General features: G+C 44.5%; 1 protein-coding gene and 1 long non-coding RNA gene across 2 annotated transcripts in view; one reads left to right on the top strand and one right to left on the bottom strand.

The window, feature by feature from the left end:
* Window positions 1-9,562: 9,562 nt before the first annotated feature.
* Window positions 9,563-13,487, bottom strand: LOC141370705 (uncharacterized). Its single transcript, XR_012374974.1, has 3 exons — window positions 13,266-13,487; window positions 11,617-11,729; window positions 9,563-9,680 (listed from the first exon to the last, which is right to left on the bottom strand). It is a non-coding gene; the product is annotated as an uncharacterized lncRNA (long non-coding RNA).
* An 855-nt stretch (window positions 13,488-14,342) lies between these two features.
* The window catches only part of HS3ST3A1 (heparan sulfate-glucosamine 3-sulfotransferase 3A1), a 95,917-nt gene continuing 88,938 nt past the window's right edge, over window positions 14,343-21,321 (top strand). The window contains exon 1 of the mRNA XM_025864417.2: window positions 14,343-15,706. Coding sequence (XP_025720202.1) covers window positions 15,108-15,706 — 599 coding nt within the window. The 5' untranslated portion in view covers window positions 14,343-15,107. The remainder of the gene's footprint in view (window positions 15,707-21,321) is intronic.

Raw genomic sequence — 21,321 nt, 5'->3', positions numbered from 1 at the left:
CATTTAACCTGCTTGCCCCTCAGTTGCCCTATCTCAAAATGGGACTGATTATTTCAGGGCATTGTTAATGAAGATCAAAAGACTTGATATGTGTGAAAAATCTAGAACAGCCTTATGTAAACGTAAATTACTCTTTTATATAATCCCTCAGTTCCTCATCTGTAAAATGGGGATGCTAGATATTCAGTAAAAGGAGGTGGCTGTCCTTGACTCTTCTATCTTGCATTGTCCTTCCTCCTCCAACCTCTGCATCTCATGTCTATATTATTTTTATTCATAGCACTCATTCAATATTTGAACTTATTTCTTGTCTTGTTTTAAATCTTTCTTCTTACCACCTCTTTGGTGAGAGCCAGAACTGCCCATCATGTTCATCATTACTCCATCCTCGGGACCTCATGCGTGTAAGGCACATGATAAATGCTGGCTAAATAAACAAAATAATAATAATAATAACTATTGTTATTGATATAGATGCACAGGACTAAAGGTCTTCTGCAGATTTTCATATATTTAACTGTTTTTTGTATTAAAAGAAGTTTTTGACATTTCCACGAGGATGATCGTCCCGAATATCTTACACTCTAGCACAAGGTTGACATGCCCTTTTGCCTTAAAATTCAATAACTCATAATGTATGCATTCTTCTGTAAATAGGTCTTATTAACATAAAATATGTCTTAAACATCTGTTCTTATACCTCTGTACTTTAATAATAATGATCTGCTTTTAATCACTGAGCATTGATGACAAAGGGACTCATGAAGGGGGACTTAATCATGGTCATGGATAGATTTTAGATTAAATAGAAAAATCTAGCTTTGCTTTCAAGAAATTATTGGGCCAGTCATTATACCTACCAAGAAATCTAAGTGGAAGTCTTCCTTATAAGTCTCCTGACTTCTGACTTTGGCAGAGTCACTAGGAGGCAGAGGACCATGGGAAGGAGAGAATGTACAAAGGAAATAAATGGAAGGCATTCCAGTTTTAAATTTATTCCCTGTGGAGAAAATACTATTTGGCATTGAATAATGTCGGTTCAGTGACAATTTGTTTCATTGGCCCTTCTTTGGTCTCATCATGCCCCAAATTTCTATAATGTCACATTGAATTTGATCAATAGTAGCATTTGAACCAGTTGACCCAACTGATCATTCTTAAAATAAGCTCTTTTCCACCTTATCATGCTAAGCTCATTTTCCTCCAACCCCACTGGTTCTTTCTTTGCACATTTCTTTTTGGACTCCCCTTCCTTCTCCCAGTCTTTATGGGAAACACCATATGGAACATCTAAGGTCTCAGAGCTTGGTAGTTTTCATTTTTTAATTTATGCTCTTTCCTCAGGCCATGATTAAATATACTTCCATGGTTTTAAGTATATTCAATAAGCTAGTGGCTTCCATATTTATATCTTCAGTCCCAACTTCTCCATTGAGTATATGTTTTTTAAAATTATAATTGAATGCATATACAATTTGAATAACTTGATAAATAGAATAATCTTAGTGTGCTTTTCATGTTTATTACACAAATATCATACAGATAAAGCATGAATACATTATCACAAAAAGAAATCACACCATTAAGTACAACAAGAGAAAGAATGTCTCTTTTCTACATTTCTTTGCTTGCATTCTTCTTAAAAATAACCACTTTCAAGAGTTCATCATTTCCCCCATGGATACATTTACAAATGTATGGATTTATGCTTTCTGTGTTATATGGAAAAATTCACACGTGAGTTAATATTATCCATACCACCCTGAAACGTACTTTTTCGCTTAAGCAAATGAGTTGATGATAAATCTAGTGTTGACATATGGGTCTATCTCATCCAATGTTACAGCCTTAGAGTGCTTCTCAGGAAGGTCCGCCTTTTAAATTATTTAACTACTTCTCTGTTGATGGACATTCAGGATGTTAACAATTTTGTTATTACAAACAGCATGGAAACTGAGCATCTCTGTCTATGCATCTGTGGATACAAGTGCAAATATTTATTTAGCATAAATTCCTGGAAGGATTTATCATTTCTGTTTTGATAGAGGGTGGTGACTTGCCTTCATAGAAGTCAACACCAATATAGTTTTCTCTCTGCAAATTGGATGAGGCCACCCCATAATTCATTCCATGCATTTCACTGCTCCCCAACAACAATCTCTACTCCTCATTGATCAGAAGAGTCTAGGAGAGAAAGCTGGCCCCTCAATTGTACTCCCTCCTGACTTGGGAATATTTGTAAAAATTCTCAGGATTATGTCCATTCACCAGGATGGTTTCTGGGGATTGAAAGGCAGAGATAGGAGCAGAATCAAGCTTTATCCCCCTGCTCTGCTCTAAATGAATCAGGTTTCCTCTCTTTTTCTTTCTTTCTTTCTCTTTTTAATTGATGAATTTTGGGATGGGAGAAAGGTAGGTTGTTTCTTCATTTTTACTCATTTCTGCAGGTATTGGGAAAGAGATTTTCTGTGAAGACATTTCAATTTTTTTAAAGATTTTTAATTTTATGTATTTGAGAGAGAGCAAGAGAGAGAGAGAGCACAGAGGGAAGGGGAGAAGCAGATTCCCCACTGAGCAGGGAACCCGACAAGGGGCTCGATCCCAGGACCCCGGGATCATGACCTGAGCTGAAGGCAGACGCCCAACCAACTGAGCCACCCAGGTGCCCCTTAATTTTACTTTTTAAGAAGGGTTTTTCAGGGGCACCTGGGTGGCTCAGTTGGTTAAGCAACTGACTCTTGATTTCAGCTCAGGATCCTGGGATCAAGCCCTGAGTTGGGCTCCTGCTCAGTGTAGAGTCTGCTTGAGATTCTCTCCCAATGTCTGTTTTTCTGCCTATGCTTTTCTCTGTAGTTTGGCCACCGATGGGAGTCAGGAGCTGTTGCCAGGTGAGGTGGGCTGGTCCCACAGCAGGTAGTGTGGCTGGAGGAGGCAGAGGAAGAAGGTTGAGCATCATTTCCCATTTTCATCACTGTGATGAATTGCCCTTCACTTTTTTTTTTTAAAGATTTTATTTATTTATTTTGACAGAGAAAGAGAGACAGCGAGAGAGGGAACACAAGCAGGGGGAGTAGGAGAGGGAGAAGCAGGCTTCCTTCCAAGCAGGGAGCCCGATGCGGGGCTCGATCCCATGACCTCGGGATCATGACCTGAGCCAAAGGCAGATGCTTAATCAACTGAGCCAGCCAGGCGCCCCTGCCCTTCCCTTTTTGAACTCACTGTTGACTGTGGCATTGGGACCACATGGGACCACTCTCACCTCTGAAACAATTTCTCCCACGCTCTTTTGGATTGTGCTTGGCTCCACATAACTAATCTATTTTTCTCTCTTGCTTTCCGGCACTCTGCAACATTTCTGATCTCCTTGTTACATTTTTTCCTTTTCTTTCCCCCCTGTAAGGTAATTAATTCACTTTGAGTGGGTGAAAACATGGATGAGTGTACTGTTTACCATCTTGATCTCATTTCTCATGAATGATTTTAAGGAATCATTACTAATTCAAAAAATGCTAGAAATTCTGCCTATAACAACCATGAAGAAAAGTTTTAATTGTCATTGAGTACCCTTTTCTATTAGGCTCCAGATCTGAATTGCCATATGGATAATTTTGATATTACTCTCAAGAAATATCTAACCCATAAATTATTTATACTCTTGCAGACCTCTTAAAAAATATAGAAAGTTTTCATGTCATTTTAGAAAGCCAGCTCACTCATACTAAAAACACCTGACAAAAATTGAACACAAAAAAATTCTGGCTTATTTAAAAAAATTGTTTTTAAAGATTTTATTTATTGGGGCACCTGGGTAGCTCAGTCAGTTAGGCGTCTGCCTTCAGCTCAGGTCATGATCCCAGGGTCCTGGGATCAAGCCCCACATCGGGCTCCCTGCTCGGCTGGAAGCCTGCTTCTCCCTCTCCCATTCCCCCTGCTGGTGTTCCCTCTCTCGCTGTGTCTCTCTCTATCAAATAAATAAAATCTTTAAAAGGAAAGAAAAAAGAACTAAAACTGCCTTAAAAAATCTACAGATGCAAGCAAATAAAACCTTAGCAAAAAACATACAATAGCAAAATAAAATAATAATAATACCAAGGCGGCTAATGTGAGTACACTTCGACATTAAAACAAATGATGTACCATACATGTTACTAGATCATAAATAAATAAATAAATAAATAAATAAATAAAACAAAGCAGGACAACCCCCCCAAGTATCTTAATATCAGTAAAGGGCCTTAAACAAAATCCAAACCATTTATAATGAATGTGTATTTTTAATACTAGAAATAAAGTTAGCTAATTCTTTAGTGAGATGAAGAATCCATAGTGGAAAAAAAGACAAATGCCATACTTAATAATCAAACTATAGAAGCATTTCATTAATAACAGAAGCAGAAGAAAGATGTCTGATATTTTTACTATTATTTCACATTATTCTGTTTTTAAAAATTTTTTTAAAGATTTAGTTAATTAGTTAATTAATTAATTTAGAGAGAGAAAGAGGGAGAGAGCAAGGGGAGGGGCAGAGGGAGAGAATCTCAAGCAGACTCCACATGGAGCCCTAGGGGGGCTTGATCCCATGACCCATGAGATCATAACCTGAGCTGAAATCGGGAGTCAGACACTCAACGGAATGAGCCACCCAGGTACACTGTATTCTTACAGTTTTAACCAATGCAACCTGGCAAGAAAAATGAATGAGTTAGATTTTTGGGAAAGAGGATTTAATAATGATTATCAACTAGAAATGAGGTAATTGTCTACTGAAAACATTGAAAGTAATAGGTGTGCCCAGTAAAGGTGCCAGTTACTGAATATATTTGGAAAAGTTCATAGCCTGCTTAGATCCAGGGGAAAAAATCATGAAAATATCATGGGGGAAAGAGTCATTCACAGAACAATCATTCATCTAAATCACTTACAATCAACCACAGCAAACAATGCAGGAATCTTATGAAAGCAATGAAAAATTTTCCTGTGTCATGCAAGAGAATAAGGCATTCCATGTTCCTTGAAAGGCTTATAATGTATATTACAAGTATGTGAATTCCCCCCGCCCCCCGCAGCAATCAACAAAAGTAATGATAGACCAATAAAAATGTAAACAGCATGTTTTGGAGGTGACTGACCTAAGAAGCCTAAAATTGGGGGGAAAATAAATGTGAGAGTAATCAAGACATCTGAAATGATAGCATTTGGAGTCTTTGAGTGAAAATATATAATAAATACTATGACAATATCATGGGGTTCTGATGACAGTGACAGTTCCTTGGACCAAAATAAAATGTCCCAGCACAGAATCAAGTATGTATCAATTTAAATACAAGATAAATGTGTCTTTTCAAGTGGCGAGGGGGACGGGCGGGAAGAACAGGTATTAGGAAAACTAGTTCATCATTTGGAGAAAAAAAGTTAGATGGTTATGTTATTACAAACAGAGATATTGATTAGGTAAGAAGCGCCCTCAGAGGATCTCTCTTGGCAACTCTCCCTAGTTTTACTCTTGCTACCCATCTATGAACAAAAACAAAGAAACCTAATCGTACACAAGCAAAGAAGGGACTGTTTTGGAAATCACTATACAGCCATGTCTAAAAATATTATTTTGTCCTGTGTAAAGGGTCTTAAAAAGTCACATTCTTATATAGGCTGGGATGTGAGTTATTCTAAGTCCTTTAACAGAGTGACACCTGTGTCAGAGGTCAAGCTGTAAAAAGCGTAGAGGTGAGCTTGGGCATCTAGTGTTTGACTAGTAAAAATAAGCATTTTCTTTGCAATTCCTGCTAATATTATTCCAGCAGTTAAAGGGCAGAATGCTAAAGAGAAGAGGTGATCAGATAGATGGATGAGATGCTCCTTTACCTCCAGGGAAGTGACATTGGCAAAATCCGTCTCTGTTTCTCAACTTCTCTCTCTCTCTCTTCCTCTCCTACATCCCTTTCTTCCTTCCTTCTCTCTCTCCCTCCCTCTTTCCCTCCCTCTCCCCTTTCTCCTCCTGGAAATACTGCAAACATTACGGAGGTGATCAGGGACTCAAGAAGATCAACTTCCGGTCTTGGGAAATGAGAATAAGAATGAGCAGAAGCTCCCAGAGGAGAAAGCCTGTAGGAGTTCCACCACTGGAGGACGTTTCTAGGACACCTACAGGTGTGAACAAGACGCAGCAACGCCCTTCTGAGCTATGCAATTTAGGGCATGTTTCACCATTTTCTTTGAGCCTCAACTTCTCCATCTGTCAAATAGGAATAATACCGGAGAACTAAGGGAAAGCCTGGTTGCGAGTCACTTAACACAGGGTAAGAGCTCATCAGTATTAGTTATTATTATTAAGCCAATTGCATTGACGCATGTCTGTTGTGGTTTGAATTGTGTCCTCCTGAAAGACATGTTCAAGTCCTAAACCTTAATTCCTGTGAACGTGATCTTCTTTAAAAATAGGGTCTTTAGGGGAGCCTGGGTGGCTCAGATGGTTAAGCGTCTGCCTTCGGCTCGGGTCATGATCCCAGGGTCCTGGGATCGAGCCCCGCATCGGGCTCCCTGCTCCGCGGGAAGTCTGCTTCTCCCTCTGCCTCTCTCTCTCTCTCTCTCTCTCTCTGACTCTCATGAATAAATAAATAAAACATAAAAAAAAATAGGGTCTTTACAGCTGGATTAATATTATGGAGGGAGTGTGGCTCACTCTGCTGACACCTTGATTTCGGACTTTTAATCTCCGGAAAGAGGAGAAAATAACTTTCTGTTGTTGAAAACCTCCCAGTTTGTGGCCATTTGTTATGGTAGCCCTAGAAAATCATGCAGTGTGCAATAATCAATCTTGTGCTTTTAGTTGCTTAGTGATATGACTGAAGAAGCTATATAATTGTGCAGAAAACAATAATCAGAACTAAAAAGAAAATGAAAAACCTTCTGCAGAAAGATGTGCCATCCATGGGTGTTTTAAGCCATGCCTTCTAGGGTTTCATGAGAAAACCAAGAGTAGGGATCTATACCTACGTCCATGAGTGCTGCAAGGACAAAAATCTCTCGCTGGTAAGTCAGGCCAAAGAGAACTTTCTTGTGCTTTTGAAAACTGAACTGAGTTTCCATTCAAGCGCCCATGTTTCTAAGTGGTAGAAATGTACTCTCAGTCTATTCTCCATAATGTCAAGGTCACTTCCTGTTCACCTGCCCCTGAAACCTTTAGCAATCTCTCGGCTCCCACCCAGTGTCTCCTGTTTGGTCTTAGGGTGCCAAGACATCATAGAGAATCTGGGCTTTGCCATTGTTAACCACCCCCGGGGCAACTGATGAGCCGCCCTTTTACCCTACCTGTCACTAGTCCCTCCCAGTCAATGTCATGTTTTATGCCTTGTTCTAGACGGCCAGGTTTCTCCAGATTCCACTCCCTCCTCCAGACCCTGCTCCCTCTCAGTTACTCTGGGCCCTTCTCCAAGCCTCTAGAGCTTCGGAGAAACTCCTAAAGAGTTGTTGCGGCTGCTTTGTGAAAAGGAGCACTACAGCCCTTGTGAACCCTCCTTTGCTCTCAGATTCTCTCAGGTTCAGTCTATGTCTCTCCCCCAGCTCCTGCTGAACGTATGCCTTGGAGTGGAAGGGGCAGGACATGGGCTTCTGCTCAGAAAGCACCAGCACACCACTCTTCCTTTCCCTCTGATTTATCCCCCTCGCTTACAACGCAAAGAAAAAATTTAAATCTCCTATACAGGTGGGGAACCAAGGAAACTCACCCAGACTCCCCTTATGTTTCAGATGTATTATTTATATCCTATATCCTTCTCAAGTTCCCTCAAAAGATTAACTTAATTTTTACCTGCTACAAAAGTGTCATCTTTAAAATAAAAGAAAGCACCGAAATTACAATCAAACAAACAAACAAAAAATAAGGACTCAGTGTCTTCTATGTTGAGAAAAGAAAGTGAGGACAAGTAAAATAATCACATAACCCTCCATGAGTCAACTTTTAGTTCTACATCACCTATTTAAATAGGTCCTGTTTTTCAGCAAACATTTGTTTCTTCAGATGCTCTGCCAGGATGGTCAGCCTACTGCAAAAGTGTCTCTTGACTCTTTTGCATGCTAATTCAGTTTTTGATAGGGCGTATTTCAAAACCTGCACCCCTTTCTTTTCACATGGGACAGAATCTGAAATAATTGAGCCAGAACAGAAGCAAAAAGAAGCTCGGGGAAATCTTTATGTAATGATCAATCTTCCCCGTTATTTTTGGCCAAATCAATAATTCATGAAAATTACCATTTGTCAAGTCCTTAGTTAAACCCCATCCCCTTGGGGGCGGTGGCCCCTGGAGAAATAATGGAACAAAGGAAATCCCAGATACTTGGTGAAATGTCCTCCACCTGGTCTCAAAGTAAACCAAACCCTCACTATAGGCAGCTGAGGCCCCAGTATGTTCACAAAACCTGTGTCCTCCCAGGTTCCTGACAATAGCAAGCCCTATACAGCTTAGGATTATATTTCTGGATCCGTGTGCCTCAGAACAATGAATGTTACTAGACAGGACACGGGTAAAGGGAGTCCATGGTCCAAAAGGCTTGAAAACGTGGGATTAAGCAAAATCTGTCTTCTTTACTGAAAAGTCATCTCAGAGACTATAATATGCTAATATTTAACAGGAATGCTCAAGACTTCTTCATATTGCCCTGTAATAATTTTTGTTTGTTTGTTTCTCAATCTGGAACAACCACCGTGGTCCTCTCCAGCTGCAAAACTCATACTCCTTCTTCAACAAGGTCCTTCTAAATTCCACTTACTTTGGGAATTCCTGGTCATCTATCTGATTTGAATTCTCAGTAACTCACAGCTTGGAAATCATGAATTGTTAGCCATCATCTCACTTGGATTGGGAAAACCATTTGTCCCCCGGTAGGAGATGAGTGAGGACCACATCTGATTTAGAGGGTAATTGAGAGCCCCGATGACCTCCTTTCAAGCCTGCCTCACCGTTTGCTGACCACTGACTCGAGACCAAGACTGTTACTTCAGTTCTGAATGGGACTTGGCCCAGCTTCCATTCTGGCTTCTCCCCTTGACCGCTACCCACCCCATCCCATCTCTCCAGTCCTGCTGGCACGTCTCCAGGTCAATTTAGAGCAAGAAACCAGCCTGCCTGACTGCAGAGCTAGAAGGAAGAGCCCACTGGCAAACAAACACCAGACCAGCAATGGAAGGACAAACTGAATGGCAATACTTGGAGTGGATTCTGACTTCTGCTTCTACTTCATCTGCTGCATCTACTCTATCATGTTTCTTGCTTTGTGAGATACTTTAGATTTTCTCTTCCTCTTTGTACCCCTTACCAACACTGCAGTTTGGGATTCTATGATTTTACGGCTGCTATTTATTTAATTACAGCTTCTTCAATGCATTGTCTGCTTCAAGCTTTTCTAACTTATCCAGCATTCGGTTCTCAAAGTCATTTTCTAAAACGCTACATTTATTAGTCCTGGGGCTGAGAACGAGAAATCGGGCACTTGCTTGAATTTGAGGTCTGAAGATCCTGGACTTTCTTTTCTTCTTCTTCTTTTTTTTTTTTTTTTTTGTCTCTTTGGTTTTGTCTGTTTTGATTAGAAGTAAGTCCAAGTTTGTGGGACCAGGTAGTTTTATATTCCAAGCAGGGCTGTATCAACCTTCTATTCTCTCAATATGGTTGTGATCGAAATATGTTCTGAGAAGCAAAAGGTTTCCATTCGTGAATGGCAAAGCTTTTATTTTTTTTAAAGATTTTATTTATTTATTTATTTGAGAGAGAGAGAATGAGAGATAGAGAGCACGAGAGGGAAGAGCGTCAGAGGGAGAAGCGGACTCCCCGCTGAGCCGGGAGCCCGATGCGGGACTCGATCCCGGGACTCCAGGATCATGACCTGAGCTGAAGGCAGTCGCTCAACCAACTGAGCCACCCAGGCACCCCTTGAATGGTAAAGCTTTTAAAAACTATACTGGAATGATGCGCACATATAAGTCCAAGCAACAGATATTTTTGTTGCGTAAGAGTCATTAATTGTTGGGTTTCAGAAAGCTTTTTTGGGAAGTCTTCCTAAGAAAGCAAGTATTTTCCTGTTGATCTCTACAGATGTCCGATAAAAGTAGACTCTCAAGAAAATCACACAAGGCCCTCAGCAACTAGCTCCTGTTCCTTCTCTGTCGTCATTTCTGTGTTACTTCTGGTTCCCTCCAATGGCTTCCCCAGGCCAAGCCCATGCTTCATTCATGCTGAAACACAAACAGTTTACAACACGCAGCACCCTGTCTGGACTTGACTTTGCTGTGAGGTACTCTCAGACTGGAATGCCCAGCTCCATTCTTGCCTGGGGTCATTAGTTCATCCACAGATCTTTACTGGGCATTGCCTTGCACCAGGTGATGCTACTGAGCAATGAATGGTCTTGGGCTCTGTGGAGTGCTCATAGTCTAAGGGGGAGGCGTAGCATAAGCATGCACCGGTAACATTACAAACCCTCATAAAATCTGGAGGGAAAACTACCTGGGACTCAAGAGAATCTGTGTCAGATTTGCTCAAAGCAGGGGTGGGGGATGGACATGGAAGGCTTCCTTGAAGATGTGTTGTTCCAGCTGATAGCTGAAGGGTGAAGGGGATGCGTATTATAGGTAGAGACACCAGAGACCTTGAGACAGGAAGGGGAGGGCGTAACCAAGCACTGACAATGAATCTGGTGAATGTGTAGCACCACGTCTGGCACTTGAGTTGAATACAATGCAAATTTGCATTCTAAGGACTGTGTGCATGTTTTGTCGCATTAAGATTATAAACTCCTAAGGCTCCTGTTTTTCCGTTTGTGGGATATACTCTGCCTTCCGGGACCCACTTTACCCCCTGTTCCTGCCCCAGGAAGAGGCTGACCTTCATCTCTTATATCACTGGGCTCCTGGGCTCTCTGGCTTCCATGTGGGTGTGGCTGGTGGGTTTGGAAGGATTTGGAAGGAGGGCTGGGCGTGAGGGACAGACAGGAAAGGAACAGGGCAATGGAGGGCCATAGGGAGGGCTTCTGGGGTGAGGGGAGGTTAAAAAGAAAAAAGGTCCAGTGAAGCACCCAAATTCATTGAGCAGAACCATTCATGGGTCCCTTATGACAGGTGGCCAAAAGATGCTCTCTGTATTCTCCACACTGCTAGAAAGTCTTAGTATTTTTAAAGAATTATCTCTATCTATCTCATGTATACTGACATCCACCTCTATATAGAGAGGGAACTATCTCTATAGAGAGAGAAATTCTGTATATAACATTTTACAGAAGTACATATAAATAACATATATTATATATAAATAACTAGCCAATATATTAATCATGGTCATCTCTGGGCAATAAAAATGGAAATTTGGCATACGGTTTGTTTTATTCCTTATACTTCATCGTGGATCGCAGTTTTAAAATAGCACGAATTCTTGCTTCTGGGGCAGGTAGGAGAAAGGCATTTGTAAAGATATTCCTCACTCTAAAATGTAAACCCTCTGTGGGTGGGGCATGAGAGAAGATAAGCGATCCTCTGTACAGTAGAGCAAACGGGTTTATAGGATCCACGGCTGGGAAAGGCCTGAGGGTAGGACACTGGGTGAAGATGCTGGAGCAGGAGTGGGTACTCACGAGGGAGAGAGAAGCAGCAGCTGGAAGTCACCAAACATCAACGTCACCTATTCACCCCTGAATACAAGACCAGCTTTATGGTAGCAAGAACTCTTCCTGGCAGAACCTTATCACTTTTAAGGATAACATGGAAGGAAAGGAGAAAAGGGAGAAGTAAGAAGAAATTACAACAAAGTCCACTGTGCTCCTTGGTATTTTCATGACCACTGTTCCTCTTTGAAAGCACCCATTTAATAATGATTAGCTGCAATTGTTTTCCATTCTAATAAATGCATCTGAGTGGATCAAAGACAAAGCATATTCTAACCAGTTGTGGAGAATGACTCTCGCTAATGTTATCCAGAGACCTTAATCAGTCTTCTTGATGTTTTTCTCATGATCAGACATAATGCCACATACCTCTTCCCTGCTGTTGTGTCAAGAATTTTTCTTTTCCTGACTCTTTGCCTGAGACATTGCACTTCTTTTGTAAATAACCCCCCCAATGAGTTATCCTGATTCGAATGTGCTGTTTCCTGTTTAGACACCGACAGATACACCTCTCTCACCAAAAATAACATCCCCACTGAAGCTGCCCAGCATGGCAGCCACTAGCCACCTGTGGATTTTGAGTATCTGAAATGTGGCCAGCCCCAATAAAGATGTGCTGCAAAGGTAAAACACACAGCAGATTTAGAAACTTTGATACGAAAAGAAAGAACATAAAGTGACCTCGATCATTTTTATATTGACTACATGCTAAAGTCACATTTTTAGATATGCCGGAGATATCTTTCACCTTGATTTCACCTGTTTCTTTTCACCTTTTTCAAGGTGGCTGTTAGAAATTTTAAAGTTGCCTTTAAGGCTAGTATTTGTGGCTCAGAATTTATTTGGGATGTACACAGCTGCCCTAGACATTGTGAGTGATCCTAAAACCATGTGTCCTAAACAGTGTAGGTCTTTAGCCCCTGCCTAAAGAAAATACCTATGTTTGAAATGTGAAAGCATAAATGCATGATCTTGTAACCTATTGGAGCTAGAAGGGAAAGTGGAGATCATCGTTTTTCCAAGGAGGAAACCAAGGCATGTTTATTGGCATTTATGAGGCTGCATAGGCTTTCAGCCTCACTTCAAAATGGTCTTTGTTTTTATGTCTTCCTTCTGCCAATCAGACTGAAATACCTAGAGAAAAACTTCAAAATATATTAAAGCTCAAGACAGTATTAACACCGAACTGGTTTGTCGATACCCAATTTTAGGACACAAAGAGAGAGCAGACCTTGGCAGGCCTGACTGTTCATCCTTGTAAAAGTTCATTGCTTTAAAGCATCAGAAGCTAAGGAGCTCTTGGCTGCTTTGTAGAAGACGGTGGGTGGGATTGGTACTTCATAAACATAAAACCGTGCCTAGCAAAGGCACAAATACACCAGCTCCACCCACGCACAGTTAGAATCACTAGATGCTCTTTAGAAGGGTCTACTAGTAGGACTCCCCTGACGTCCACTTCCGTGGTCAAATACAGCACAGAGCGCAGGAAAGCAGGCGAGAAAAAGGTTGGGAAGTCCCAGCAGTGGGCATCTTGTGAGACACAGGACGCGGTGCCTACTGGGGGGGGGGGTGCTGGTCAGCATTTACACTGGGCCCAGCAAGCTGCCAGTGTCACTTACACGGGTTGGTGCGGAGTGGTCAGGCTCCCGCCCACATTGCCGGGCGTCCTGCTGAGACAAGGAAACTAAGAAATCAGCAACAAATCGAAACGGAATAAAAAAACCACCCCATGCGGGGTCCACGGGCCACCTCCCTCCATTAAACAGCAAGGTGATTTGTATCCTTTCCTGACCTACTCTCGGAGGAGCGCGTGAAGAGGATATAGCGTCGCGGGGGGGGGGGGGGGGAGGGCGGGCAAGAGAAAGAGGAAACTGCTGTTCAGGAAAGGCTATTTAACTCCTTTACCGAGACGCGTGCGCACGCGCGCGCGCGCACACACACATACACACACACACACACACACTCTACTACAAACAACATAAAAAAATTCCTTCATCAAAAACTGCGCATAGGGATGTGGAATCGGAACTGATCTTTTTTTCTAAAACTCCTAATTTCTCTCCTGGGTTCCTTTATTGGTTCATTTCCTAAGAAGTTGTTCCTTTCTCGGTCCTGGGGAACTCTCGATCATCCCGAACTAATACAAGGCAAAACAGGCACAAGAAAAGACAAAATAAAATACTGCCGAGGGGCGAAAGGGCTTCGCTCCCGGGCAGCAGCGGACACTACAGTAGGTGCAAGTCGGCGCCGCGGGGAGGAATTCAGTTCGCCCCAGACAAACGGGGGCGTGGCGTGCAGCGGGTACTGGCAACTGCCGCCCACCAAACTTCCAAAGGGCCCGGGAGGTGGCAGGGGGCGGGGCGGGAGATGGAGCGACAGAGGCGGGAGCGGGGGCTCGGAGGGAGTCAGGGCTGAGCCGAGGCTGCTAGGTGGCTCGGGTGGAAGTCAGGCCCCCGGGGATCCGGCCGGCCCTAGCTGTCAGTCAGACTAACCCCGGAGCCCCCGCAGACCCACCGCTCGCCGGAAAGGGGGCGAGGCAGCGGCGGGGCAGGGAGGGCGGAGTGGGGAAGGGGCGTCGCCCCGGTCGCCCCCGCCCTCTCCGATGTCATTGGGCCGACGCGGCGGGGTCCGCGCCACCTTTTCTCCATCCCACCCCGTCCGCCCCACTGCGCTCGTCCGGGGGCTGGTGCGGCCCGGGCCGTTGACGTCACCTCCAAGTTTGCTCCCCTCCGCGCCCCACGTGTGGCGGCGGCGACGGCCCGGAGGCGGCGGGGGAGCGTCTGCGAGCGCAGTGGCGCGGCCGCTGACAGGTCCCGCGCAGCCCGGCTCCGGCACGCCGCTCCCAGGTGGGGACCGAGGGCCGTTTGGAGCAGCCGGGCGCGCGCAAAGAAGGGTGCACGGCCCGCCGCGGGCCTCTGGTTGCCGCTGGGGCGGGGAGAGTCGGTGGGACCTCGTAGCCGGGCGCAGAGGGCGCGCCCCGGCGGCCACGGGCACGAAGGAAGGCACTGTCGCTCGCCGCTGTCCGCAGCGCACGGAGCTCCGCGGCCCGGGAGCCTCGAGTCCCCTCCGCGGGACCGAGCGAGGGATGCACGATCGCTGAACGGGGATCCGCGCCGAGAGGCCGCTCGGGGCCGGGGCTGAGACGCACGCCTCCGCCGCCGCAGCCAGGACCCGTTCCGGGCGACTCAGGGAACCGGGGCGCCGAGCGCGACCCCAAGGCTCAGGACTCGGGCGAGTCTAAGACGATGGTTTCTTAAGCACGGCACCACGACCCCCTCCCGCCCCCTCGACCGGAGGCAGGGATCCCGCTCACAGGCGCCGGGGGCTCCGTCTCCCAGGCGCAGCTCGCACGGCCGCAGGGACGCACGGGCGATGCGGGGCCCCCCGCAGGAGGTCGCGGCACCCGGCGGAGTCCCGGCCTAGCATGGCCCGCGCGCGGCCCGCCGTCGCCTCCGGCTAGGATGGCCCCTCCGGGCCCGGCCGGCGCCCACCCCACCTCCGCCGAGCCGCTGTCCCGCAGCATCTTCCGGAAGTTCTTGCTGATGCTCTGCTCCCTGCTCACGTCCCTGTACGTCTTCTACTGCCTGGCCGAGCGCTGCCAGACCCTGGCGGGCCCGCTGGTACGGCCGTCGGGCGGCGGCGACGAGGCGGGGGCCCCGGGGCGCGGCGCCCTGATCGGAGGCCCGAGGGAGCTGGCGGTGTGGCCCGCGGCGGCGCACAGGAAGCGCCTCCTCCAGCTGCAGCCGTGGCGGAGACTCCGGCCGCCCGCGCCGCGCCACGACGGCGAGGAGGCGGCCTGGGAAGAGGAGCCCCCCGGCCTGGCCGGAGGTCCCGGCGGCTCCGGGGCCGGGAGCAGCGTGGCCGAGGCCCCGCCGGGGACCCTGGCCCTGCTGCTGGACGAAGGCAGCAAGCAGCTGCCGCAGGCCATCATCATCGGCGTGAAGAAGGGCGGCACGCGGGCTCTGCTGGAGTTTCTGCGCGTGCACCCCGACGTGCGCGCGGTGGGCGCCGAGCCCCACTTCTTCGACCGCAGCTACCACAAGGGCCTCGCCTGGTACCGGTGAGCTGGCGCAGGGCACGGCCGGGGGGTGGGGGTGGTGGGGGGACAGCCGAAGGGCGGGGTGCGCGGGTTGGGGGGACCCCCAGCTCCCCTCCGTCCCGGTTTTCTGCAGTGGCTGCTTTTGAGTTGAGGGGTCTCGTTCCTCGTGCCGCCTTCTGCTTCCAGGGAAGTGTGGGTGTCGGGGGAGGCGGTGGGAGGGAAATTTTGGCCTTCACGATTTTTTCTTTAGTTTTTGGGATTTCCTTTTCCTCACACGGCCAATCCCATCTTGTTCTCCTGCTCCGTGAAAGTAGCCCTGTTGTTAGCTTAAGTGGGGAAAAAAAAGTACCTCCTAAGTGAGAAACCTGTTCGTCGATTATTAGCCTTGCAGTGTGCTCCATGCGTTCGCTCAGAGCGCCTGTTTTTATTTCTTCTTTATCTGCTGAACCACCCCCCGGGGCTCCCGCAGTCTTTGCCATCAGGTATTCATTTACCTTGACCTTTTGCCAGATCCTTGTCCTAGGTGGTAAGTAATATCGAGACTCAGTAAAAGTGTCAAGAACCAGAGTCTAGGTAGTTGGGAAATACATGTTCGAGCAAGTGCCGGCAACCAGTCAATGCGCTTTAAGGAAGGGCTTCCTGGATAACAACTTTTGTTTGTGGTGAGGAATGAGTTTTGGAAAGTGTTTGCTAAATTTAAAGGGAATAGTACCTTGTGTTTTTGGCCTGGCTGAAACTTTCCTAAAGATCTTCAAACAATTCTCTTCACACATGAGGTAGCCAATTTTTTCTTCTTTAAAAGAAGAAAAGGGGGGAAAATAGGGACACTGGTTACATTGTGAAAAAGCCTCCCAATAAAAGTTTAGGAAACAAGTCTGATTCGGTTCTTAATCTTAAATTTGCCAGTCTTCTCAAATTTAGACCACCTTTAATAATGGAATCAGCCAAACTCCAATAAATCCTGGTGTCACCTGGATTTTATTTGCCATAAAATATTGGCCTGTTTTCTTTCCTCTGAGAACAACCAAAAGTCATGTGGCCAGAATTTTCATTTTAGAAAGTTTTATCTTGTTCATTAAGTATGAATTCTCTTTGTTATTTTAACTGAAAGAACATTACAAAAGTGACCACAATTTAGATATATTTCAAAAGTCCACTAAATAAATAATTCATCTCCCAAGCAGAAATGAACACGATCTGACAAGTTTATTTACTTGAGGCTGGTCAGGCACACCCTCAGATTGATTTCGGGAGCCGAATTTACAGTAAGCCAACTTAGGAGAAAACATTTGGCCCTAAAAGTCAAGTTCAAATATTAAACATTTTTAAAACAGTAACTTTGCATTTGTTGGAAAGAAAAACAAACAACTTTCACTTAATATAGAATATATATCATCTAAAATCATCAGCCACTTAAAAAAATCGCCTTGTGTTTCTGTCATTTATGTTGTATCCTCTGGGAAGTTCTTATAAAAATGACCTGTTGAATCTGAAAACAACAGGTCCTTCTTTTTAGCACAAAGGCAGCTCTGTTTTTTCCATCAAGGACACAAGAAAGAAGTGATTAAAGACCCCTAAAACTCTTATCTGTAGCAGTTTGCATTGAATTGGGCCTCGTATAGTGCTGTAAGGGAACACAATTCAAGGCAACTTCTCGAAAGGTCCAAGACAACGTTTGGCTTGAGGTGCCATTAAATACGGTGAAATATTTAGTACTAAAACCCTTTATTTTCATTTTGCCATATAGTCCTTATTTTCACAAAGTATGATTGTTCTTCTTATTCCAGAAATGAGTATGTGAGGGCGCAGGATATCTACAGACCTGGATCTTATTTTCTGTGAGCCTTTGCTCACGAAAGAGAAGGAAGGTTTCAAGGTAACTAGAAACACAGTATTAACAAAAAAAAAAAAAAAAAAGAAAGGAAAGAGCCCTAAACTTTTAGGTCACTCTCTTTTGCAAACAAGATGCGTGTGCTGTAAAGTAAATTTCTCCTCGGATTGTTTATTCCAGCAGAGGAGTGCTATAAAACAATTTATGGTGGTTACAAAAATAACTACCCGGTAGACTTCATGGTTTGGTGAATTTAATTTTCTAAGTGTCGGAGCAATGTCTTTGTTTTACCATTTGCAATGGTTTTTATTGGATGCATAAATTTAAGTTTAATTCAATTACATATGAAACTTATTTTTAAAAAAAACCCTCCACCTATGCAGCCTGGATTATGCGATTATTCAATGAAATGTTGCCACAGTTCTCTTTCATCTTGGCTCTGAACTTGGGAGTTTGATGTTTGTGAGACAGACTGAAGACTATGAAAAAAAAATCTCTTGCACGGAACACTACTTAACCTATATTAAGTGCACGTTACTGCTTATGTTCAGCCAATATTTACGATGAGGGATTCGGTGAGACCTTCCTGAGTCAGCCCCAAATTTGTAATATGGGATTTCTACCACATACTGCTGACTCCCCCTACTTGCCCCCACAACATGAACAGAAAGAAAACTCCAGTGTTTGCACCCTGAAGTGAATTATGGAAGAAAAAATGTGTAAAATATTTTTTAGATGCTCATTGACATGGGAAAATCCTCTATGTCCAGCCGTGTTGTTTTGCCCCTTGAAATCTCACAGTTGACCATAATAGTTCGCTGTGGCAGTGCCCCCTACCGTCCAGACAAAGGGAGAAGTGTGTTGTTAGCAAATAGGAGGAAAATGCCATGGAGAATGCATTTGAGAATGAAAACAACCAGAAGACCATGATTGGGATGTTTTGGTAAATTTCCCTCACTGGGAGAAAACATAAAGTACTTTGTAAGTTGCACCCCACCCCCACCACTAGTATAATCAATTTCTTCCTTTGAGCAGATTTGTAGTGAAGACAAGAAAGTGAGTGTTGTCAAAATCTCTAAGAAAGGAAGTTACTCTGAATTGTTTTAAAATGTCCTAGTATTCTTAGAACAGATGAAAAAGGGCAGGTGTTTAGATTCCAGGAAATTTGTTAATGATAATAGAGGATGCTTCAGTGGAGTCTTCTGCATGTGAAACTCCACCCTGATGGAGTTTTTTTTTAAAAAAACATTCCACATTGCTTAATTTAGCAAACGTGATATCAGGACAACAAATGTCTGTGGCTTGCGTGTCATGGGAAAGCAAAGCTTCACAATGAACAGTCTGCATTTCCATTATATGGGTGGTGGGTTCATAAAGGAAAGTAGGGAATTGTTGCATTTGCTTTAAAACTCTGGAAAATCTTTTCTGGAAGTCGAATGCCTCTGTTGTAGTACAAGAGCAGGTGAGCTCAGAATTGAATAAGAAGGCCCCCCTCTCCCTGTGTATTTCTGCTCCAACAAGAAGGCTGTGTTGTGTTTTTTTTTTTTTCTGTAAAACAAAAGTTACCTATTTATAAAGTATTGAAGATATGTGTGTACACACATATATATGTATGTATAACACTTTATTTTCTGTAACGTTTCCATCTCATCTCGAATTTTGGGGAAAGATAGTAAGTGTTCCTCGTTTCTAAAAGTGCCAGCACATTTCTTTCCTACGTTATGATGTGTTTTCTTTAGCAATACTGGAAAATTTGATTGGAGAAGAGTATCATTAAATTATTTTACTCGATAGCATCCAGGAAGGTCAAAGATCACTCAGCTTGGAGTTGAGGAGTTGGTTCTCTGCCCCTCCCCTTCCCACCCCGGCTGCATCAAAATTTAAAATTTTCTGGCCTCTACCGATCATTGCCTTGTTTTCCAAGTCTACCGAAGAGGCAGACGGAACAGAGGAACTTTCGGTTCCTATCAGGAGGAACTGGCCTTTCTTAGCAGCTGGGAGCAGCTGCAGAGTACCTCCATGTGCAGTTTCCCACCCTCCTGAGCCACAAGCTCTTTCTGCACGAAGGGCTGGAAATGAAATTCGAGCCAAGGGAGCTGCAGAGTTTGGCCACCCATGCAAGGTCAGAGGGACTGAAGTCCAGGGAGAGTTCCTCTGTCCTTAGAGCAGAGTTAAGAACAGTGGGAAGGGATGCGGGGTAGGAGGAAAGCGGGAAGAAGTTGCTTTGGACCGCGAGTCCAGGGTGCTTGTCTACAGGGGGAGAGGGTGCAATTTCTCTTATGCATAGAGTTCCCAGGGGCTCTTAGGGACTGTACACTCTCTATCCATAGAAAGACTGCAAACAGCCTATTCTGAGAAGGCCCAGCACTGTCATTTTGTTAGCTGAATGTCTCTCCTCGGGGCTCCCAGCAATACCAGTCAGACGGCCTCGTTCCTGTGACTAGGTGTGTGTGTCCAAGGGTGCGTGCAAGAGCAGAGACACTGAGTAGATGGGCAAAGTGATGGAATTAGTAACAGGCAAGTTCTTAAAGTGCCTGTTGAACTCCTGAGCACTGTCAGACACCCAGGATATGGAACAGGCTTTGGGACTGGTGAGTCCAGGCATTGAAAACAACAACAACAACAAAACCCACGTTTGTTACAGCCTGGAACTGAAATAGCTCTCATGCTCCAGTATTCCTTTATAACAAGTGAGAGTTATCTTGTGCTGATAACGTTTTATGTGAAAGGCATAGCTGTCTCTGAGCGAAAAATCCTCCGTAATATTGTGATCTGCCCTGTCCTTAAAAAGAGAATCCTGTGGCCAGAGTATTTGTCTCATGTACATAAGTCTGTTGATTGGCCAGGAAAGCATACGTTCCAAATCTGTATATCAGAGGGGGTCATGGGAATAAAATAATAAGCTGTGCAATTAATGACATTAGGCGCTAACCTTACATAGACCAGATGCTCACATTGGGGAGGGAAGAGTGTCGCAGAGCAAACAAACCTACTTGATCTAAACAACGAAAGGGCCTCCCATCTCTAAGGGATGCATGTGAACAACTGCAAATTGCAATTACCATCAGTCAAATTGCCGGGCCCCGTTGGGAACTTTACACACTTAGCACTTTTCCTTGGGGGAGGGGGACATCTTCCTCCCCCAAGTCATAATAACTTGGCTGATAGAGTGTCCTCTCTTCGTACGTTTCCCAGATATACTAGACTCCCCGCTTTTTGAAAATTGATCTCTGCTGAGGTGATGAGTTACAGTTGTGAAAATGACATTTCTTATGGAAGCAATGCCTTTAATGCGCAATCAGAGTAATATTGTAACTACATAATGTTGCAACTCCCTAGTCCTGATGTCTTAAAAGTTTGAACAGCACTGTTGCTAATTTGATACAGTTTAAGAATCTCCATGGGGGATCATGATACAGTTAACTTATAAACTTGGGTGAAATCAGAACTGAGAAATTGAAGAAATGAGTTCAGTGACCTGAAGCATCTTTCCAGTTGCTGGTCTCCAGTGATGCAACTCTTGATTTTTTTTTTTTTTGCCCATTATCATGCAGTCAAGACTGCCACGCCATCCTGTGATCCCTTGAGGACTGTAGCCCAAAAGTTCAGATCTGACCTCTTTCAGAAGCTGTCAGATGACAGTGAATGTAGAAGAAAAAAGAAAAGAGGGAGTGTTCATTAAGAATGAAATTTAGTACTTGCCACAAGGCGTGTGATACTCTTGCACAGTTGAAAAATAGAATCCTTTCCCGCAGACTGTGGAGGGCGGTCCACTTTGAAGGTGACATGTAGTGCCATCTAGTGG

The sequence above is a fragment of the Callorhinus ursinus genome, unplaced genomic scaffold, assembly GCF_003265705.2.
Source record: "Callorhinus ursinus isolate GAN/ISIS: 27379988/994484 unplaced genomic scaffold, GSC_fseal_2.0 scaffold43, whole genome shotgun sequence".
Taxonomy (NCBI): Eukaryota; Metazoa; Chordata; class Mammalia; order Carnivora; family Otariidae; genus Callorhinus; species Callorhinus ursinus.
This window is presented reverse-complemented; position numbering and strand designations above follow the sequence as displayed.